Source organism: Macaca fascicularis, chromosome X (genome assembly GCF_037993035.2).
Source record: "Macaca fascicularis isolate 582-1 chromosome X, T2T-MFA8v1.1".
Taxonomy (NCBI): domain Eukaryota; kingdom Metazoa; phylum Chordata; class Mammalia; order Primates; family Cercopithecidae; genus Macaca; species Macaca fascicularis.
The window spans coordinates 55,383,927-55,398,435 of record NC_088395.1 but is presented as its reverse complement, the minus strand read 5'-3'; the positions used below and the strand labels follow the sequence as shown (position 1 = coordinate 55,398,435).

The following is a 14,509-nucleotide window of genomic DNA, read 5'->3' as shown; positions in this document are numbered from 1 at the left end:
ACCTAAAAGCTCATCAATGGTAGACTGGATAAAAAAAAATGTACCACACATATACCACTGAATAGTATGCAGCCATAAAAATGAATGACATTATATCTATTGATGGAACATGGATGGAGTCGGAGGTCATTATACTTAGCAAAGTAATGCAGGAACAGAAGACTAAATATTGCATGTTCTCACTTATAAGTGGGAGCTAAAAATGAGAAAAAATGGACACACAGAGGAGAACGACAGGCACTGAGGCCTACCAAAGAGTGGAGAATGGGAGGAAGGAGAGGATCAGGAAAAAAAGCTCATGAGTGCCAGGCTTAATACCTAGGTGACAAAATAACCTGTACAACAAACCCATGACACAAGTTCACCTGTATAACAAACCTGCATCTGAACTTAATGTATGTATGCCTGAACTTAATATAAAAGATAAAAAAAGAATAAAGAAAAAAATAGATTTCAAAACGAAAACTTTGAGAGGAGGCAAAAGGTCACTATATATAATAATAAAGGAGTCAATTCATCAAAGGAATGTAACAATTTTAAATATATATGCACCCAACACTGGAGCACCCAGATATATAAAACAAATACTATTAGAGCTAAAGAGAGAGATAGGCTGCAATACAATAATAGAGACTTCAGCACCCCACATTCAGCATTGGACAGATCTTCCAGACAGAAACTCAACAACGACAACAAAAAACCAGACTTAATCTGCACTATAGACCACATGGATCTAACAGATATTTACAGAACATTTCATCCAACAGTTACAGAATACACATTCTTTTCCTCAGCACATGGATCATTCTCAGGGACAGACCATATGTTAGGTCACAAAACATTTTAAAAATTGAAATAATATCAAGCTTCTTGTCAGACCACAATGGAATAAAACTAGAAATGAGTAACAAGAGAAATTTTGGAAACTATACAAATACATGAAAACTCAACAGTCTGCTTCTGAATGATTAATGGGTCAATGAAGAAGTTAAGAAGGAAATTTAAAAATTTCTTGAAACAAATGATAATGGAAACACAACATACCAAAACCTATGGGATACAGCAAAAGCAGTACTAAGAAAGAGGTTTATAGGTATAAGTGCCAACATCAAAAAAAGTAAAAACTTCAAATAATCTAATTATGCATCTTAAAGAGCTGCAAAGAAAGAGGAAACCAAACCAAAAATTAGTAGAAGAATAAAGAGCAGAGCAGAAATAAAAGAAATTGAAATGAAAAAAAAAAAAACTAGAAAAGAGCAATAAAACAAAAGTTGTTTTTTAATAACCAAAATTGACAAACCATTAGCCAGACTAAGAAAAAAAGAGAAAATCCAAATAAATAAAATCAGAAATAAAAAAACTATTTGGGAGGCTGAGGCAGGCAGATTACTTGAGGCCAGGAGCTCAAGACCAGGCTGGTCAACATGACAAAATCCCATCTCTACTAAAAATACAAAAATTAGCCAGGCGTGGTGGCAGGTGCATGTAAGCCCAGCTACTAGGGTGGCTGAGGCAAGAAAATTGCTTGATCCCAGGAAATGGAGGTTCTAGTGAGCTTAAGACTGCGCCACTGCACTCCAGCCTAGGTGACAGAGCGCAATTCTGTGAAGAAAAAAAAAAAAAAGAAAAAAGAAATGAACAAGGAGACGTTAAAACTGATGCTGCAGAAAGTCAAAGGATCATTACTGGCTCCTATGAGCAAATATATGCCTATAAATTGAAAAATCTAGACCAAATGGACTAATTCCTAGATACCTACAACCTCTCAAGACTGAAGCAGGAAGAAACCATAACCTGAACAGACCAATAACAAGTAACAACATCAAAGCCATAATAAAAGTCTTCTAGTAAAGAAAAGCCTGGGACTTTTCTTCACTGCTGAATTCACTGGCTTCACTGCTGAATTCTACCCAACATTAAAAGAAAAACCAATACCAATCCTACTCAAACTATTTTGAAAAATAGAGGAAGATGGAATATTTTCAAACTAATTCTATGAGGCCAGTGTTGCCCTCATACCAAAACCAGACAAAGACACATCAAAAAAAGAAAGCTACAGGCCAAAAATCACTGATGAACAATGATGCAGAAATCCTCAACAAAATACCAGCAAATCAAATTCAACAATATATTAGAAAGAATATTCATCATGACCAAGTGAGATTTATCCCTGGGATACAAGGATGAGTCAACATACACAAATTAATGTATGTGATAAATCATATCAACAGAATGAAGAATAAAAAAACATATGATCATTTCAATTGATGCTGAAAAAGCATTTAATAAAACTCAACATTGTCATCATGATATAAACCCTCAAAACACTGGCGATAGAAAGAACATGCTTCACTGTAATAAAAGTCACATACAACAGATCCACAGCTAGCACTGAAATGGCCACATGGTCTGGGGTAACACTGAGAGTTCTTGATCTCACAGACAAGGAAATCAAGGACACGGACACACAAAGAATGAGGTTTAGAGCAGAAATTTAATAGGAGAAAGAAAGAAAACAACTTTCTGCTACAGAGAGGGGTCCCGAAAAAAGGGTTGCCATCCTGCAGTGAAATGCAGGGGTTTTTATAGATAAGCTAGTAGGGAGACAGTATCTGATACATAGGGTACAAACAACCGGATAGGATCAGGTGTACCATCTGCATAGGGCATGAATCTCTGGCAGCCCCCACCCTAAACTTTTATTATACAGGCAGGTCCTCAGCCTGAGTTACTCCATGTTGCTCATTTCTTTCTTACTGTGCATGTGCTAAAAAAAGGGAAGTGGAACCCTCATGGTGGACATGCCTGGCCCCATGTGGCCTTTTCTATCTGTGCAGCTGCTGGCATCCCCCTATGAAGGTTTCCAGCTTCCTATCTATGTATGATAGAAAATCAATGTACCAAAATTTTATCTTTATATACCATCTCAAGCACAGGATTTAAACTTTCATAAAATATACAGTTATCAGGAGTATTAAAAATCTAGAAATAAATTTAACAATAATGTGAAAGAATTATTTGCAGAAAACTGTAAAACTTTATTAAGAGAATGTTAGCAGTCAAATTTCCAGCATAAGAACAACATTCTTGGTTTCAGTCTTCATTTGTCTTGGTTTAAACCTAAGGTTGCCCATCACCTATAATATAAATATAAAATTAGAACACGTTACTCAGCAGATTTTTATTTAGATGACACGAGAGGTATACAAATACTGTAAAATCAGAACCCTAAGGGTGACCCTTTAGCTTACATCCAGTTAGCCTCTGAATAAACTCTGAAGGTAGTTAACATTTTTAATTCACGCCACATTTTCTAGTACAAAAAGGAAAGAAAAAGACCGTTCGAGTTCAGAATGAATGAAATCAAGTGAATCTATTTTATATGTATAAGAGGAAAGCAAAAAACGCATATACCTTCAGTAAAAATTCAACCAAATAAAAACACAGAGACAGATACACTAGATAAAAAGTCAAGACTCATTGGTGTGATAGATGCAGAAGACCCATCTCAGGTACAAAGAACACACAGGCTCAAAATCTCAAAATAAAGGGATGGAGGAATATTGACCAAGAAAATGGAAAGCAAAAAAATAAAAAAGCAGGGGTTGCAATCCTACTCTTGGACAAAACAGACTTTAAACCAACAAAATACAAAATTAGCTTGGTATGGTGGTGCATGCCTGTAATCCCAGATACTAGGGTGGCTGAAGCAGGAGAATCACTTCAAACTGGGAGGCAGAGGTTGCAGTGAGCAGAAACCGTGCAACTGCACTCCAGCCTGGGCAACAGACTAAGACTCTGTCTCAGAAAATAAAACAAAACAAAAAATAATACCATTAAAAAGTGGCCCAAGGACAAGAAGAAACACTTTCAAAAGAGGACATGCATGTGGCCAACAAGCATATGAAATAAAACTCAAAGCCACTGATAATTGGAGAAGTGCAATTCAAACCACAATGAGATATCGCCTCACACCAGTCAGAATGGCTATTATTAAAAAGTAAAAAATAAAATAAAATAAAATAAAATAACAGATGCTGGTGATGTTGTTGAGAAAAAAGAAACACTTATTCACTGTTGGTGGAAGTGTACATTAGTTCAACCATTGTGGGAAACAGTGTGCTGATTCCCCAGAGACCTAAAAACAGAACCACCATTCGATCCAGCAATCCCATTACTGGGTAGACAGCCAAAGGGATATAAACTGTTCTATCATAAAGACACATGTACGCATATGTTCACTACAGCACTATTCACAATACCAAAGACATGGAATTAACCAAAAAGCCCATCAATGGTAGACTGGATAAAGAAAATGTAGTACATATATACCATGGAATAGCATACAGCCATAAAAACGAATAACATTATCTCCGTGGCCAGAACATGGATGGAGCTGGAGGTCATTATACTTAGCAAAGTAATGCAGGAACAGAAAACTAAATATTGCATGTTGTCACTTATAAGTGGGAGCTAAAAATGAGAAAAAAATCAACACACAGAGGAGAACAACAGACACTGGGGCCTACTGAAGAACAGAGGATGGAAGGAGAGAGAGGATCAGGAAAAATAGCTCATGAGTACCAGGTTTAATGCCTGGGTAACAAAATAATCTCTACAACAAACCCCCATAACACAAGTTCACCTGTATAACAAACCTGCACCACATGCATGCCTCAACTTAAAAGATACAAAAATAAGAAAAAAAAGATTTCAAAGCAAAACTTTGAGAAGAGACTAAAAGGTCACTATGTAATAATAAAGCAGTCAATTCATCAAGAGGATATTAACAATTTTAAATATATATGCACCCAACACTTGAGCACCCAGATATATAAAACAAAAGCTATTAGAGCTAAAAAGAGAGATAGGCCCTAATAAAATAATAGATGGAGACTTCAGCATCCCATATTCAGTATTGGACAGATCTGCCAAACAGAAACTCAACAACAACAACAACAACAACAACAACAAAACAGATTTAATCAGCACTACAGACACATGGATCTAATAGATATTTACAGAACATTTCATCCAACGGCCACAGAATACACATTCTTTTCCTCAGCACATGGATCATTCTCAAGGACAAGACCATATGTTAGGTCTCAAAACATTAAAAAAAAACCTGAAATAATATCATGGATCTTGTCAGACCACAATGGCATAAAACTAGAAATTAATAACAAGAGGAATTTTGGAAACTATACAAATACATGAAAACTAAATAATCTGCTCCTGAATGAATAATGGGTCAATGAAGAAGCTAAGAAGGAAATTTAAAAATTTCTTGAAACAAATGATAATGGAAACACAACATACCAAAACCGATGAGATACAGCAAAAGCAGTACTCAGAAAGAGGTTTATAGCTATTAAGTGCTACAACAAAACAGGTTTAAAACTTCAAATAAACAATCTAATGATGCATCTTAAAGAGCGGCAAAGAAAGAGTAAACCAAACCAAAAATTAAAAGAAAAGAAATAATAAAGATCCCAATAGAAATAAACAAAATTGAAATGAAAAAACCCTACAGTCAGCAGCTCGGGTGGTGGGAGGAGTGGCAGCGGCCAGGCAGCCCAGTTTCGCGAAGGCTCTAGGCGCGCCGTGGCCCACAGGCACCTGGCACGTGCCTTCCCCGCCGCCAGGATGCCCAAGAGGAAGGTCAGCTCTGCTGAAGGGGCCGCCAAGGAAGAGCCCAAGAGGAGATCAGCGCGGTTGTCAGCTGATAAATCTTCAGACAAAAAAGTGCAAACAAAAGGGAAAAGGGGAGCAAAGGGAAAACAGGCCAAAGTGGCTAACCAAGAAACTAAAGATTTACCTGCAGAAAACGGGGAAACGAAAACTGAGGAGAGTCCAGCCTCTGACGAAGCAGGAGAGAAAGAAGCCAAGACGTATGTACCATGTCTTACCAGTGGTCCCTGTCTCCCTTCTTGTACAATCCAGAGGAATATTTTTATCAACTATTTTGTAAATGCAAGTCTTTTAGTAGCTGTAGAAACATCTTTTAAGAAGGAGAGAATACCACCTCATCCCATTTTTTTTAAGTGTAAATGCTTTTTTTTAAGAGGTGAAATCATTTGCTGGTTGTTTATTTTTTGGTACAACCAGAAAATAGTGTAGGATATTGAATTATGGGAGGCTTTGACTGTCTCGGGTGTCGGCTTAACATTCCATAGATGGGGGGTTAGTTTTTATGTCCTATAATACAAAGCATATTAAATGGCAATATGGAGTCAGTCCTGCATTTAATGTCTTGAACATTTTATTTTACTTCTATTCTCATGTTTTTTAGTAGAATTGTTTCCTAAAGAAAACCACTCCTTGTTCATGGCGCTCCCTGTCAGAATTGTGTGCACTCTGTAACATCTTTGGTTGTGGTAGTCCTGTTTTTCTAATAACTTTGTTGCTGTGCTGTGAAAGATTACAGATTTGAATATGTAGTGTACATGCTATTCAGTTGTGAACTGGTGGGCCATATGTAACAGCTGACCAACATGTGAAGATACTGGTATTTGATAGCCTCTTAAGGAAAATTTGCTTCCAAATTTTAAGCTGGAAAGTCACTGGAATAACTTTAAAAAAGAATTACAACATGTGGCTTTTTAGAATTTCGTTACATATGTTAAGAATTGTGTACAGATTGAAATGTCTGTACTGATCCTCAACCAATAAAATCTCAATTATGAAAAAAAAGAAAAAACCCTACAAAAGAGCAATAATACAAAAGTTTCCTTTTTTAATAAGTTAACCAAAATTGACAAACCTTTAGCCAAACTAAGAAAAAAAGAGAGAAACCCAAATAAATAAATCAGAAATGAAAAAGGATTTGGGAGGCTGAGGCAGGTGGACCACCTGAGGCCAGGACCTCAAGACCAACCTGGCCAACATGGCAAAACTCCATCTCTACTAAAAATACAAAAATTAACCAGGCGTGGTGGTAGGCACCTGTAATCCCATCTACTAGGGTGGCTGAGGCAAGAGAATTGCTTGAACCCTGGAGGTGGAGGTTCTAGTGAGTTGAGACTGTGCCACTGCACTCCAGCCTGGCGACAAAAGGAGACTCTGTCTCGAGGAAAAAAAAAAAGGAAAAGAAGAGAAAAAAAAGAAATGAAAAAGGAGACATTACAAAACTGATGCTGCAAAAATGCAAAGGATCATAACTGGCTCCTATGAGAAACTCCATGCCTATAAATTGGAAAATCTAGAAAAAAATGGACTAATTCCTAGACACATACAACCTCCCAAGATTGAATCACGAATCCATAACCCGAACAGACCAATAACAAGCAACGACATCAAAGCCATATTAAAAGTCTTCCAGTAAAGAACACCCAGAACTGATGGCTTCACTATTGAATTCTACCCAACATTTAAAAAAGGACTAATACCAATCCTACTCAAACTATTTTGAAAAACAGAGGAGGAGGGAATAGTTTCAAACTCATTCTATGAGGCCAGTATTACCCTGATACCAAAATCAGACAAAGACACATCAAAAAAAGAAAACTACAGGGCAAAACCGCTGATGAATATTGATGCAGAAATTCTCAACAGACTAGTAGCAATCAAATTAAACAATACATTAGAAAGAATCATCATCATGACCAAGTGAGATTTATCTCTGGGATGGAAGGATGGTTCAACATACGCAAATCAACTGATGTGATAAATCATATCAACGGAAAGAAGGTTACAAACCATATAATCATTTCAATTGATGCTGAAAAGCATGTAATAAAACTCAGTATGTCATCATGATACAAACCCTCAAAACACCGGGGAAAGAAGGAACATACTTCAATGTAATAAAAGCCATATACCACAGACCCACAGCTAGTATTGAAGTGGCCTGGTTGTCTGGGGTATCACCTGGAGTTCTTGGTCTCACAGACAAGGAAATCAAGGACATGGGCACAACAAAAGTGAGGTTTAGAGCAGAAAGTTAATAGAAGAAACAAAGAGAACAGCTTTCTACTACAGACAGGGGTCCCAGAAAAAACGTTTGCCATCCTGCAGTGAAATGCAGGGGGTTTTATGGATGAACTAGTGGGGAGGCAGTATCTGATCATCTACATAGGGTACAAACAACCGGTTAGGACCACGTGTACCATCTACATAGGGCGTGAATCTCTCCCAGGCCCCACCCTAATCTTTTATTATGCAGGCAAGTCCTCAGCTTGAGCTACTCCTTTTCTATCTGTGCAGCTGTTGGCATCCCCCTATGAAGCTTCGGTGGCTCAAGCCTGTAATCCCAGCACTTTGGGAGGCCGAGACGGGCGGATCACGAGGTCAGGAGATCAAGACCATCCTGGCTAACATGGTGAAACCCCATCTCTACTAAAAAATACAAAAAACTAGCCAGGCGAAGTGGCAGGCGCCTGTGGTCCCAGCTACTCGGGAGGCTGAGGCAGGAGAATGGCATAAACCCGGGAGGCGGAGCTTGCAGTGAGCTGAGATCCGGCCACTGCACTCCAGCCTGGGCAACAGAGCCAGACTCAGTCTCAAAAAAAAAAAAAAGGCCGGGCGCGGTGGCTCAAGCCTGTAATCCCAGCACTTTGGGAGGCCGAGACGGGCGGATCACGAGGTCAGGAGATCGAGACCATCCTGGCTAATATGGTGAAACCCCGTCTCTACTAAAAATACAAAAAAAAACTAGCCGGGCGAGGTGGTGGGCGCCTGTAGTCCCAGCTACTCGGGAGGCTGAGGCAGGAGAATGGCGTAAACCCGGGAGGCGGAGCTTGCAGTGAGCTGAGATCCGGCCACTGCACTCCAGCCTGGGCGACAAAGCGAGACTCCGTCTCAAAAAAAAAAAAAAAAAAAAAAGAAAGCTTCCAGCTTCCTATCTATCTATGATAGAAAATCAATGTACCAACATTTTATCTCCATGTACCATCTCAAACACAGGATTTAAATTTTCAAAAAAGATAAAATTATCAAGAGTATTAAAGATCCAGAAATAAATTTAACAAAAACGTGCAAGGATTCTTTGCAGAAAACTGTAAAACTTTGTTAAGAGAATGTTATCAGTCAAATTTCCAGATTAAGAATAACATTCTTGGTTTCAGTCTTCATTTGTCTTGGTGTAAACCTATGGTTGCGCATCACCTATAACATAAATATAAAACTAGGGCCCGTTATTCAGGAGATTTTTATTCATATGACACTAGAGGCATACAACTACCGTGTTGATGAACTAATATCAGAACCCTGAGGGTGACCCTTTAGCTTACATCCAGTTAGCCTCTGAATAAACTCTGAAGGTAGACTTCCAGGCATATTAACAATATTTTTAATTCATGCCACTTTTTCTAGTAGACTAAGGAAACAAAGAGACTGTTCAAGTTCAGAATGAATTAAATCAAGTGAGTCTGTTTTGTATATATAAGTGGAAAGCAAAAAAAAAAAAAGCGCATATACTTTCAATGAATATTCAACGAAACAAAATCCTAAGGGAAAAAGATATTTTCAAATTATCATTCAAATATTTTGATATGAAATAACACTCTGAATACAGAACATGCTCAGAACTCCGTAAGTGAAGGAAATAGAATAGTATTACATTTGTTTTGTGTCTCTTATGAAAAAGTGTAAAAACGTTACTTTGGACTAGTTTAGCCATTATGTACTTGCTTTAAGTAGGGCGAACATTTGTCACTATTTTCACCGGTTCTCCTGCCTCTTTACATGCCTAAAAGCAGTTCAGTTTATACAGTAAACTGAACACCCGCGCTAGCTTTAAGTCGTTACCATCACAGTTAACACTGCAATATAAACTGATGCTTATTATAAACATCTTACGTATTTGTTAAAAACAGGCCTCTATAAAAATATCTGAAAATTATTGACTGTTGGTTAAATGACTTACATTCAAAAGTCAGAACACGTTTTCATATCTTTTTTTAAAAATGACACATAAAATCATATATATTTATCATGCATAACATGATGCTTTAAAATATATATACACATTGTGAAATGGCTATATCAAGCTAATTAATATCTGCATTACTTCACATAGCTGTGAAGACACTCGATATCCTCTCTTAGCATGTTTCGTATCTTTCATATCGTAATCCAATTAGCTTTGACCCAATTTTTCTCCATCTCTTGAAGTCCTGGCCTCAAGTGATCCTTCTGCCTTGGCCTTCAAAGTGCTGGAATTAAAAACATGAGCCAGCATACCTGACCCTCTCTCTCTGATAGTGTGTAAGGCAGCCATCTGGGATCTGAACTACCTTCAAAGAATCTTTAGATGTGAAGTATGATATTAAAGTAGCAGTAATTTTACCTCTGTGTCACAAAAATATAATATTGTGAAAACAGACACCCTATAGTTTGCATCTTAATTGAACAACATACCTGCTTCCAGCACTTTAGTGGGATCAAAAGTGGGCAGAGTCCCCTCCCTGACATCAGGACCATCTCCAGGCTCATCCTCTATCTTAAGCAGAGCCAATTCCTGTTGAAAAGCTTCCACGTCAGGCCCTTAAAAGATAAAAAGGTCATCAGTTTACAAATTAAAACATGAACTATGAATGAGGAAATGATAATGTTTATTCCCTCATCATTATGAAATAAAAACCTGTAGGTTAATCATTTAAGGAGTCTGTTGCCAGGAAAACAGGAAAGCAGTGATGTTCAAACATTGCCCTTTCCTTTCCCAAGGCTGGCCCTAGACAACTTGCCCCTTTTATACTCATTTGCTCTTATTCTTATCACATTAAATCAGTGATTTGTTTGAGTTATTCTGACTAGACTATGAGCTTTAGGCAAAAATTTGGCACTGACATCTCCAGCACTTAGTATATTACGCAGCATGAGAAAGCAGTAATAAATCTGCATTAAACAGTTTCTTAAAAAATACATGAGATGTCCGCAGATGGCAGACTAGGAAGCTGCAAGCTGCCATTCTTCCACAGAAACATAAAACAAAACAAAGCTAAACAAAAAACAGAATATGGCTGAACAAACCATACAGGAGCTCCGGAAAACACTCAAAGGTTTACAGCAACCATGCAAATACCCAATCAATAAAAGCCTCTATCAAAATGGTAGGAAAGTTTTGTGACTTTTTATGTGTCCTTGTCCCACCCCTCCCCACAGCAGCAGCAGGAAATGTTTAGGATCCCTTCCTAATGTTTTCTGTCCTCCTGTTACTGGTATGTCATAAAATATAAGGCATAAATATACCTCTACCACCCATAAGCATTATTCTCCACTCTCCCTTCACCTTGAACAGCAGGTGTTCCTTCATTTTCAATCTCCCCACTAGGTGCAATACCCTGATTTTCATTTGGTGGTTCCTCTTCTTGACGTTTTTCCTCAGCGAGCTGCTGGACCTAAGGGTGTAAGTGTGTGTGCGAATAAAAAGTCAATAACATAAATACACAAATGCATATGTGCATCGAATCATAAATCTAAAGGCATATATATATATATATATATATATATAGAGAGAGAGAGAGAGAGAGAGAGAGAGAGAGAGAAATATCCATATCCATACAGGTAACACCAGAATATAATATTCCTGAACCAAAGTTTCCTTCATGAGATGCCATCATCATTTTTTATCAGCATGGAACATCTGTATCAGTGCATGTACACTAGCTCAAAAATATTTTTAAAAATAAATTGTGTTAATAGAAAACATCAAATGTTAAAGGACTCACAATCACAGATTCAACCGGCTGGGAAGACTCTCGGTCATTTCCTCTTTCTGAGGATTGGGATCTTGTTCTTACATGCTCACTCATATTTCCCACTGAGAATAGAATATTGTTATTTGAAAAAAGTGTGTAGCTTAGCTATATATATGAATATTTCATGGCAAAATGGTGATTTGTACTTTTTTAATTTTGAAAATATTTTCAAAATAATTCACAGAGCAATGATAAGTACGCATGTTTTCCAATCAAACTACGGACAGATTTGTTTGTGTCATAGTCGAAGAGGCACAGAAATCACCTTAACGCCATAGCAAAACACAGAGGACTTAGATTCTGAGTTTTGGTTTCACAATGAGACTCTCCATCATGAAGACATTTAGGAAAAAACGGACAGAGAATTCAAACCGAAATGACTACTGCTTTTGTCCCACTTTGATTTACTAGGCGCATTTCCCTCCCTACATACCCCCTACCAAAATCAAGTTTTGTTGGAACGCACAGCCTCACCCATTCCTTCCCATGACGTCCACGGCGGAGGTGAGAAATCGTTAAACAGAGTGAATGTTATGCTCCTCAATGGACACCTCTGCCAGGCACTCTACAGACCTCAGTCCGCAGTCACCAGCCCACAGCGTTCCCAGTTCCCAGGCCCCTTCCTTACGGACCACGCCGTCCTTCCCTCATCCCTACCGAGGAGTCTGGAAACTGTCCTCTCTCCGATGGTTCCAGTTTTGGGGACTCAGATACCTCTAACAGCACCCCCAGCACTCGCCCCACCTTCACGTGATCCCTCCCCTCCGCGGCCCACCTTCATCCCTCGTTCCAGCCCAGCCACTATGTCAAGACCCATAGCAGCATCGCGACTTGGGAGGAACCGGACGACGACCGCGAGGCCCCTTTCACTCAGAAGCCACAGACTGTGCCGCAGGACCTGTTCAAAGCCCGCTGGCTCCTCCTCACATTCACTCACAACTAAATTCCCAGGAAGACCGCTCTGAGGACCTACCTGCTGAGCCCCAGTCAGTGAGAAACATTCAAAATGGCGGAAAGAAAGAAAACACAGCCTCTCCTCGCAAAGCTCTGCGTGGACAGAAGGTAGGCAACAAGGCGCATGCGTAACAACAGTCATGCGTAGCAACAGAAATCCACAGCAACAGATCTGTGTAGCATGTGCACTGAGTGAGGCATTCACCACGTGACTGAAGTTTTCCTGCCTCTGTGGAGAACCTAGACTACAAGCTCTCCTGACACCAAAACTGAACTTACAAAACATTTTTCTTTTTCCCCTTGCCCAACTTTTCTTTCACTTCCAATGGCTTTGGAGAATATGAGCCCCAGGTTACTCTAAGGGAAGAATGTGTTTCAGAAAAATTCACCATCATAGAAATAAATATTAAATATCTTAATACGTATTTTATATCTGCTATCATAAATGATTTTCTTGCCTCCTTCATGAGTCGGCTGTCATGTTTGCAATGAACTTACCCACTCCAATACGATAAGACATTCATAGTTTTTGGTTGCATTATTGTACATTCAAAATCATTGATCCATCTGAACAAAATTAATGTGATAGGGACTCAACATTTTTGTTGAATCCCTGTTTCACTCAGTGTTTTGAAATGGCTCTTTTATCGTCACCTACATCCCCACACAATTTGGTGTGTAACTCTCTACTTTTAATTTTCTTCTATTGAGTTGTTTATAACTGCACCACTACTATATTTTTTAATTGCTGTAGCTTGATTATATTTGAAATGTCAAATAATGCTTGCCCTCCCTCATTCCTTTCTCTTTTTCTATCTATTCTGACACATTTGTCTTTCAGATGAACTTCAGAACCGTTTAATCAGGTGCTAAAATATTCCTGTTGAGATACTAGCTATTATTTTTAAATTACATCTTAGGGACAATAACTATCTTTCTATTTTAGAATCTCTCTATCCAAGAAAAAGCCACTACTCAATTCCTCAAGTCTTTTTACGTATCCCTCGCAATGATTGTTATTTACTTCATATTCATTCTTCACATTCAAATTAAATTTATTCTTGGGCACTTTTATTGTTCCATTCCATTGCTGACAGGTGATTGCTTTCACCCCACTATGTTTTTCACAGAAGTCAAACAATCTCTGTTTGCAAACAATATGATTCTATACCTAGACAATCCTAGACTCTCTGCCCAAAAGCTCCTTGATCTAATAAACAACTTCAAGAAAGTTTCAGGATACAAAATGAATGTACAAAACCCAGGAGTATTTCTATATACCAACAACCTTCTAAGCTCAAAGTCAATTCAGAAACACAATCCCATTCACAAATGCCACAAAAAGAATAAAATACCTATGAATACAGCTAGCTAGGGAGGAGAAAAATCTCTTCTATGAGAACTACAAAACACTACTCAAAGAAATCAGAGATGACACAAACAAATGGAAAAACATTCCATGCTCATGAACAGGAAAAACAATATTGTCAAAATGGCCAAACTGACCAAAGCAATTTATACACTCAATGATATTCCTACTAAACCACCAATGACATTCTTCACAGATTTAGGAAAAAAAAAAAAAAACTATTTTCAAATTTATATGGGATGGTTGGTGGGGATCTGGCAAGATGGCCAAATAGGAACAGCTGCGGTCTGCAGCTCCCAGCGAGACCAACACAGAAGGCGGGGGACTTCTGCATTTCCATCTGAGGTACTGAGTTCATCTCACTGAGACTGGTTAGGCAGTGGGTGCAGCCCCTGGAGGGTGAACAGAAGCAGGGTGGGGCATTGCTCCACCTGGGAAGTGCAAGGAGCGAGGGTTCTCCCTCTCCCAGCCAAGGGAAGCCATG

At 38.5% G+C, this 14,509-nt stretch overlaps 1 protein-coding gene and 1 pseudogene across 1 annotated transcript; one reads left to right on the top strand and one right to left on the bottom strand.

The window, feature by feature from the left end:
• Window positions 1–3,017: 3,017 nt before the first annotated feature.
• Window positions 3,018–12,740, bottom strand: LOC102145920 (putative G antigen family E member 3). Its single transcript, XM_065538406.1, has 5 exons — window positions 12,676–12,740; window positions 11,673–11,764; window positions 11,234–11,342; window positions 10,363–10,488; window positions 3,018–3,137 (listed from the first exon to the last, which is right to left on the bottom strand). Exons 1-5 carry the CDS (start codon window positions 12,701–12,703, stop codon window positions 3,121–3,123), a joined length of 372 nt encoding a protein of 123 aa, XP_065394478.1. The 5' UTR covers window positions 12,704–12,740; the 3' UTR covers window positions 3,018–3,120.
• LOC123570962 (non-histone chromosomal protein HMG-14 pseudogene) lies at window positions 5,551–9,214 on the top strand (annotated as a pseudogene).
• Window positions 12,741–14,509: the final 1,769 nt, after the last annotated feature.

Excerpts from the sequence above, each read along its gene's own strand:
- LOC102145920 (XM_065538406.1), bottom strand. The coding sequence starts at position 12,703 with ATGTTTCTCACTGACTGGGGCTCAGCAG. Across the intron at positions 11,343-11,672 it reads AGCCGGTTGAATCTGTGATT|GTCCAGCAGCTCGCTGAGGA; the intron begins GTGAGTCCTTTA and ends TTACACCCTTAG. Across the intron at positions 10,489-11,233 it reads AGGAACACCTGCTGTTCAAG|GGCCTGACGTGGAAGCTTTT; the intron begins GTGAAGGGAGAG and ends TTATCTTTTAAG.